Source organism: Gorilla gorilla, chromosome 10 (genome assembly GCF_029281585.2).
Source record: "Gorilla gorilla gorilla isolate KB3781 chromosome 10, NHGRI_mGorGor1-v2.1_pri, whole genome shotgun sequence".
Classification (NCBI taxonomy): Eukaryota; Metazoa; Chordata; class Mammalia; order Primates; family Hominidae; genus Gorilla; species Gorilla gorilla.
This window is the reverse complement of record NC_073234.2, coordinates 68,521,975-68,530,259: the sequence shown is the minus strand read 5'-3', so window position 1 is coordinate 68,530,259 and position 8,285 is coordinate 68,521,975. Positions and strand designations below refer to the sequence as shown.

At 45.5% G+C, this 8,285-nt stretch overlaps 1 protein-coding gene across 8 annotated transcripts in view; it reads left to right on the top strand.

The window, feature by feature from the left end:
* Window positions 1-1,889: 1,889 nt before the first annotated feature.
* Window positions 1,890-8,285, top strand: part of DNM1L (dynamin 1 like) — a 65,089-nt gene continuing 58,693 nt past the window's right edge. For 4 of the 8 annotated variants that reach the window (XM_019038666.4, XM_055357919.2, XM_019038663.4 and 1 more), the window contains exon 1: window positions 1,942-2,160. In XM_019038666.4, coding sequence (XP_018894211.1) covers window positions 2,059-2,160 — 102 coding nt within the window. In that variant the 5' untranslated portion in view covers window positions 1,942-2,058. Of the gene's footprint in view, window positions 2,161-8,285 lie in introns of all 8 variants that reach the window. The other 4 variants (XM_019038661.3, XM_019038665.3, XM_019038667.4 and 1 more) reach the window with 3 other exon arrangements.

Below are 8,285 nucleotides of genomic sequence, written 5' to 3'. Positions count from 1 at the left end.
GCACCACCACGACAGGCAAGCTAATTTTTTTGTATTTTTTGTAGAGACTGGGTTTTGCCATGTTGCCCAGGCTGGCCTCGAACTCCTGACCTCAAGTGATCTGCCCGTCTCCTGCCTCAGCCTCCTGAGTAGCTGGGATTACAGGCATGCACCACCACGCCCGGTTAATTTTTGTATTTTTAGTAGAGACGGGGTTTCTCCATGTTGGTCAGGCTGGTCTTGAACTCCTGACCTCAAGTGATCTGCCTGCCTTGGCCTCCCAAAGTGCTGGAATTACAGGTGTGAGCCACGGTGCCTGGCCTCTCCTCACCTGCTTTAATTCTTTACTCAAATGTCACCTTTTTACTTTGAGGTTTACTTTTACCTTTGGAGGTTTGGAGTAGAGGAGGGATACTATCTGTCTAAAAAGAAAAACAACATTTAGAAATATAACAGTATGGGCCGGGCATGGTGGCTCAGGCCTGTAATCCCAGGACTGTGGGAGGCCAAGATGGGCGGATCACTTGAGGTCAGGAGTTCGAGACCAGCCTGGCTAACATGGTGAAACCCCGTCCCCCACCCGTCTCTACTAAAAATACAAAAATTTTCCCAGGGTGGTGGCGGGTGCCTGTAATAACAGCTACTTGGGGGGCTGAGGCAGGAGAATCGCTTCAGGCTGGGAGGAGGAGGCTGCAGTGAGCCGAGATTGCGCCACTGCATTGCAGCCTGGGCGACAGAGTCAGACTCTGTCTCAAAAAAAAAAAAAAAAAAAGAACGTTATGAGCAAAGAGTAAGGCAGTTATCAGATGCCTACTTTGCCAGGAATCAGGCTACAGCAAATAAAGGTTTATACATAATATCGATAATAAATGCCCAGCTCTTCCCCTGTAAAACTCCAATACTCTTAAGATTTTTTTCATGAACACCGCCCCACGCTGCTCCGACCCCTGCTTTTTTATTTATTTATTTATTTTTTTGGTAGAGATGAGGTCTGACTATGTTGACCAGGCTGGTCTCGAACTTCCAGCTCAAGCGATCCTCCTGCTTCCGCTTCCTAAAGTGCTGGGATTACACCGCGCTCGGTCCTGAACACACATTTTGTTTGTTTGTTTGTTTTTTTACAAAACCCCTGGAGAACCCGCGTATTCTAACCTGGGCTGGTTTTTGTATTTTTGCAAAATAACACCCCACACATTCTCGTATCAGCGTGCAGATTTTTTTGCACCCAGTTTGGTTGTTTGCAGCCATAAGCTCTTCTTTAAACCTTTCCAACCCGTCCTTCTAGAGAAAGTGTCTTCATAAGGAAGTCACACTGCTCACGCCTGTAATCCCAACACTTTGGGAGGCCGAGGCGGGTGGATCACTAGGTCAGGAGATCGAGACCATCCTGGAAAACACAGTGAAACCCCGTCTCTACTAAAAATACAAAAAATTAGCCGGGCGTGGTGGTGGGTGCCTGTAGTCCCAGCTACTCCGAAGGCTGAGGCAGGAGAATGGCGTGAACCCGGGAGGCGGAATTTGCAGTGAGCCGAGATCGCGCCACTGCACTCCAGCCTGGGCGACAGAGTGAGACTCCGTCTCAAAAAAAAAAAAAAAAATAAAATAAAATAAAATAAAAAATAAAAAATAAATAAAAGGAAGTGACACTGGATAATTGAGACATCATTGCGCCTTTAACACATATTCACACCCAGCACTGTCACATCCATCGTGCCTTGAGGACAGGCATAAATTTATGGCTTTCCTCCTGCGCTCCCGGCCTGCTCCTAGCCTTTGACTAGAGCCTGCGCAGCATCCCAGTCCCAGGCAAGGGCCCACCGATGCCGCGCAGCCTCCTGGAAGCTGTGGGGAGTAGCGTTCCTCCGCTCCAGAACTACAACTCCCAGCAGGCCTTGCTCCTCTCCACCTCCCTCGCAGCGCATGGCCTGCCGGGAGGGGGCAGGTAGCCGGCGGGCCCGGTCCAATGGGTGCCGGCTTCCGAGGAGAGGGCGGAGGAGAGGAGGAAGGAGGCGAACTCTGGGCCCCGGCCCCATTCATTGCCGTGGCCGGCGGGCACTGGGGCCCCGTGTTTTCAGAGTCATGGAGGCGCTAATTCCTGTCATAAACAAGCTCCAGGACGTCTTCAACACGGTGGGCGCCGACATCATCCAGCTGCCTCAAATCGTCGTAGTGGGAACGCAGGTGAGAGCAGCAGGCGGCGTTCGCTCGGGCCAGACCCCGGCCGCAGGCCTGGTCGGTGCTGCGGCAGTGCCCACTCCCGCGCCAGCCTTTGGGGCCTGTGGGAGGAGGGCTTTGCTGGGGGCCCCAGGGCTCTCCAGGCTCTGCCGCACCCGCCCTCCCGGGGCAGCGTTGCATCAAGGCGGAGAATCCGGGGCCCGGCCAGGGGCGGAGCCGGCGCGGCGGGCCTGGCTAGCCCGGCGGGTCCCGGGGACAGGAGAGGGAAGGATGGGGCCGGCGGGCGGAACTGGAGTCCGCTGGGACCGGGCGCGGCCTCGTCCGCGTGCCGCTGCCTCCAAGGGCACCTGGGGGACGCGCGGGGCACTCGGGTCTCGCTGGGCTCGGTGGGCTGGCTGTTCCCGTCACGGTTGGCTTTCGTGAGACGGGTGTTTTATTTCCCTCCTTGCCTTGCCCAGGGACTGCGGAGTTAGTTTTGGAATCGCGCTGTTGAGGCTGAGAGACGCTACGGTGCGTGAGCGCCAGTGTTTTCCTGCAGTGTAATTCCACCAGGTTTCGAGAACGCCGAAGCAGCATTTAAAAAAAAGAAAAACAAAACGTGTATCTAGAGTTCTGCGGGTGTTGGGAAGGAATATCCGATTTTTCTGCGTAGGCTGTGCTTTTTGTCTTCCACAGTTTTGTGATCGTGACCTAAATTGGGCATCAGTTTCTCTGGTCTTCTCATAGCTAACTCATTTTTTTTTGAATGCAGAAATGTTGGCAAAATAACTTATTTCTAGAGTGACAGAGGAGAAGTGTAATTTTCCTTTTCTCTGCCACTTCGATTAGAGTTCAGAGAAACGGATTTTAGAAATTAGTATATTGATTTTAAGTGCTTTCATTTCTTAATAGTATCTTTTCTATTGAGAAGGTAAGGTTTCCCTATCATTTTCCATGAGGTACATGGTATAGGGTATAAGTACTATCAGAAGGAACTTAATGTTCAAAGTATTCGTGGCTATCCAAACACTGGAAACTATAGACACCCTGTACTCGTTTGTTTGTTTGTTTGTTTGTTTGTTTTGGCTTTTAAATAGTTGAAGCAATAGAAATTGTTTTAGAAACACATTTCCTTGGTCTGCTATAGGATTGGGAAAGATTCTGCTCAATCTTGCCTACGTATTCTAGTATTTGTAACAATATTTGTCATGTTTGGAGATTCAGAAGCATCAAACAAATTACGAGGATTATTTTTTATTGAACATAATTTTGTTCAGTCTGGGACATATAGTAAGTGCTCTGTAAATATTTTGAGTAAATATTGCTCACTCTAACCACAATGTTTTAAAACACTGGGACTTTTATCAAAACTAACCTGTTTTTGTAAAAAGTTAGAGATAATATAAATTAAGTCTTTGATAGTAAGTGATTCAGAAGTGTCTTCTAGCTGCACACTAGAAACTTTCCACATACTTTTAAAAGAGAGTCTCAGTGCTTTTTAAGCATGAGGAAGTAAAAGAATTAGGGATATAGTGTGTCAGCATAAATAGTTTAAAATCAATAAGTTGTTTTTTTCTTTTTACACAAAATAGAGTTTATTTTGGTCAGTAAACCTGTTGGCAAAATACAGAGTGGCAGGAGAGAAAAGTAAAGATCCCATCCTTCTGAAAGCTATTAACATGTGCAAAAACCATCCTAGTACTGACAGTTATATGCTATATTTGCATGTTGATGTTTGAAATTTCTCAAGAGGTCAGTTTTTCTACTTGATTTAATGAGGGTTATTTCCATCTAAGTTCTTATTAGCTGATAATCAGTCTTTTACTCAAGTACAGAAGAAATACAGAATAGAAATTATCCGAGGTAGGCAGATCACTTGAGTCCAGGAGTTCAAGACCAGCCTGGGCAACGTGGGGAAACTCCATCTCTACAAAAAATACGAAAATTACCTGGGCGTGGTGGTGCGAACCTGTAGTCCCAGCTATTCTGCAGGCTGAGGTGGGAGGATCACCTGAGCCTGGGAGGTTGAGGCTGTGGTGCGTGCAGGAGTGCATGTCACTGCACCCCAGCAGGAAGAGAGAGAGAGAATAGAAACTATTTTCTCCCCACACCGCCCCGCCCCTGCCCCCGCCTTTTTTGTAGTGTGTTGGGGAAACAAGAATCTCTTCTTGGTTTAAATACTAGTATACCATTACTTTGTGATGTCTGCCATTTTTACTCTTTGGTGTTTTGTAACATATATGTATACCTCACATTTATATTTAATGAAGTAATTGTAGTGAGTTCCAGACATATAAGTGTTCTGTACTTAGTTCTGCCTAGTAAACCTATCGGCAGTAATTGTGTCTTCAGAATACAGGTATAAATTAGCCAGTTGCTATGGTGTGTAGTGTGTGCCGGTAGTCCCAGCTACTTGGGAAGATTGCCTGAGTCCAGGAGATTGAGGCTGCAGTGAGCTATGATTCTGCGATGGCACTCCAGCCTGGGCGACAGAGTGAGACCCTGTCTCTTAAAAAAAAAAAAATTAAAAAACAACTTCAAGTGTAGTCTCTATCCTACATATTATCCATACCTTAAATGGCTTCAGTTTCTATCTTGTTGAACTTTTTGGAACAGTGATTCTCAGACTTGAGTGTGTATTAAGAATCACTTTGGTTTTTTTTTTTTTTGAGACCGAGTTTCGCTCTTGTTGCCCAGGCTAGAGTGCAATGCCATGATCTTGGTTCACTGCAACCTCTGCCTCCCGGCTTCAAGTGATTCTCCTGCCTCAGCCTCCCACATAGCTGGGATTACAGGCATGTACGACCACGCCCGGCTAATTTTGTATTTTTAGTAGAGACAGAGTTTCTCCATGTTGGTCAGGCTGGTATCCAACTCCCGACCTCAGGTGATCCGCCCGTCTCGGCCTCCCAAAGTGCTGGGATTACAGGTGTGAACCACCCCGCCTGGCCTAAGAATCACTTTGAAAATAAGTTTCCTGGATCCTGTCTCCAGAGATTTTGATTTTATAAGCCTGGGGTGGGTGAGGGACCATAGGTGATTCTGATACAGATGGTTCCTAGATCCTAATTTGAAAAATATATTAGTGAATCATTGGATTTTAAAATGCATGATACTGGAAAAAGCAGGAAAATTAGGGGAGGTTGAATCTATGGCGTACTACCATCCAGTACTATGCTGACTTTGGTGGCATTGTTGCTCTAATATATCACTTCCCAGGCAACCATTGCTGACCCCTAAATGTTTTAAACTTTGGTTTTATGAAATGCCCAAGTAACACTCATTTGGGGGCTGGGGACTTGGAGGAGTGGAGGTGAGGGAATCATGTTTACAGCTATCAGTCATTCACATGTTTTATGTGTTAGCTAAATAAATTGCTTTTATTTTTTCTAGTAGAGACCATCTGTGTGAAATGAACAGACACAGTGGGGAGAGAGAGAAGGCTGATGATACTTTTAGACCATGGTGTAACTTTGCAAGTAGAGGAGATAAGACTTAAAACAACTTTTGTGACTCAACTTGGGAAATTTAATCCTATTTCTTAAATTAAGAATTGGAAAGGGGAGCCCTCCAGGTATGTAATCTAAACTACCACCCAATGTAGGTATCTGAATACAGATGACATTAACCTGAGACTCTGGCTTAGTGTTCCTAGTAATGTACTTTACACTTTTCCTTTTATTTCAGTGATTTCAGCATTCCATCTTCAGTAATTCAGACAACTGTAAAAGGAAAAACAATTTGGATTTTTTATTTTTATTTTTTTAGGGTCTGGCTCTTTCACCCAGGCTAGAGTGCAGTGGCATAATCCATAGCTCACTGTAACCTCAAATTCCTGGGCTCAAGCAGTCCTCTCGCCTCAGCCTCCTGAGTAGCTGGGACTACAGGCACGCATCTGGCTAATTTTTTTTTTTTTTAATTTAAAATCGCTGCCTTACTATGTTGCCAAGGCTGGTCTCAAACTCCTGGGCTCAAATGATCCTCTTGCCTTGGCCTCCCAAAGTGCTAGGATTATAGGTGTGAGCCACTGCACCTAGCCTAAAAATAATTTGGATTTTATTTTATTTTATTATTTATTTTTTTAGAGATGGAGTCTTGCTCTGTTGTCCAGGCTGGAGTGCAGTGGTGCGATCTCAACTCACTGCAACCTCCGCTTCCCGAGTTCAAGTGATTCTCCTGCCTCAGCCTCCTGAGTAGCTGGGATTACAGGTGCATGCCACCACGCCCGGCTAATTTTTGTGTTTTTAGTAGAGATGGGGTTTTACTGTGTTGGTCAGGCTGGTCTCGAACTCCTGACCTCATGATCCACTTGCCTCGGCCTCCCAAAATGCTGGAATTACAGACATGAGCCACTGTGCTCGGCCTAATTTTTGTATTTTTAGTAGAGACAGTGTTTTACCATGTTGGCCAGACTGGTCTCAAACTCCTGACCTCAAATGATCTGCCTGCCTCAGCCTCCTGCTGGGATAACAGGTATGAGCCACCATGCCCGGCCAATAATTTGGATTTTAATTTCTAATTTCCAAATCAACTTTTAAAAATTTAACATTAAAAATACTGAAATATTCATGTAACACAAAATTCACCATTATATAGTATACACAACTCAGCAGTGTTTAGTATGTTCACAAAGTTGTACCACCATAGTGTAATTCCAAAATATTTTCATTACCTGAAAAAGAAAACTCCTGCCCATAAGCAGTCACCCCCGTTTTGTCCTCCCCCAGCTTCTGACAGGTTTTGATTTTATAAGCCCCACGTGGGTGAGAGTCCATCGGTGACTCTGATACAGATGGTTCCTAGATCCTAATTTGAAAAATATAGTAGTGAATCATTGGATTTTAAAATGCATGATACTGGAAAAAGCAGGAATCACTGGCAACCACTAATCTACTTTCTGTCTGTATGGATTTGCCTATTTGGGATATTTCACATTAGTGGAATCCTATAATATGTGATTTGATCTTTTGTGCCAGGCATCTGTTGCTCAACATAATTCTTTTTTTTTTTTTTTTTTTTGAGACAGAGTTTTGCTCTGTTGCTCAGGCTGGAGTGCAATGGCACAATCTCAGCTCACTGCAACCCTTCACCTTCCAGGTTCAGGTGATTCTTCTGCCTCAGCCCGGATTACAGGCGCGTGCTACCGCACCCAGCTAATTTTTTTTGTATTTTTAGTAGAGATGAGGTTTTGCCACGTTGGCCAGGCTGGTCTCGAACTCCTGACCTCAAGTGATCTGCCTGCCTCAGCTTCCCAAAGTGCTGGGATTATAGGCATGAGCCACTCAACATAATGTTTTTTAGGTTCATCCATTATGTAGCATGGCAGAATAATAAATATTACATTGTATAGATATAGCACAGTTTATTCATCAATTGATGACTTTTTGGGTTGTTTCTATTTTTTGGCTATTATGAATAAATAATGCTCTGTGAACATTCATTTACAAGTTTTTGTGTGAATGTGTATTTTTTTTTTTTTTTTTTTTGAGATGGAGTCTCGCTCTGTCACCCAGGCTGGAGTGCAGTGGCGTGATCTTGGCTCACCGCAAGCTCCGCCTCCCGGGTTTAAGCCATTCTCCTGCCTTAGCCTCCCGAGTAGCTGGGACTGCAGGTGCCCGCTACCACGCCCAGCTAATTTTTTGTTTTTTAGTAGAGACAGGGTTTCACCGTGTTAGCCAGGATGGTCTCGATCTCCTGACCTCATGATCCACCCGCCTCGGCCTCCCAAAGTGCTGGGATTACAGGCGTGAGCCACCGCGCCCGGTCAGTGAATGTGTATTTTTAATTATCTTGGGTATATATCTAAGCGTAGACTTGCTGATTCATATGATAATTCTTACGTTTAACTTTCTGAAAAACTACCAAACTGTTTTCCATAGTGGCTGCACCTTTTTTTTTTTTTTTTGAGACAGGGTCTCACTCTCTCGCCCAGACTGGAGTGCAGTGGCACTATCTTGGCTTACCGCAACCTCCGCCTCCCAGGCTCAAGGCGTTCTCCTGCTTCAGCGTCCTGAGTAGCTGGGATTACAGGTGCCCGCCACTACTGCCCAGCTACTTTTTGTATTTTTAGTAGAGACGAGGGTTTCCTTATGTTGGTCAGGCTGGTCTCGAACTCCTGACCTCAAATGATCTACCCACCTCGGCCTCCCAAA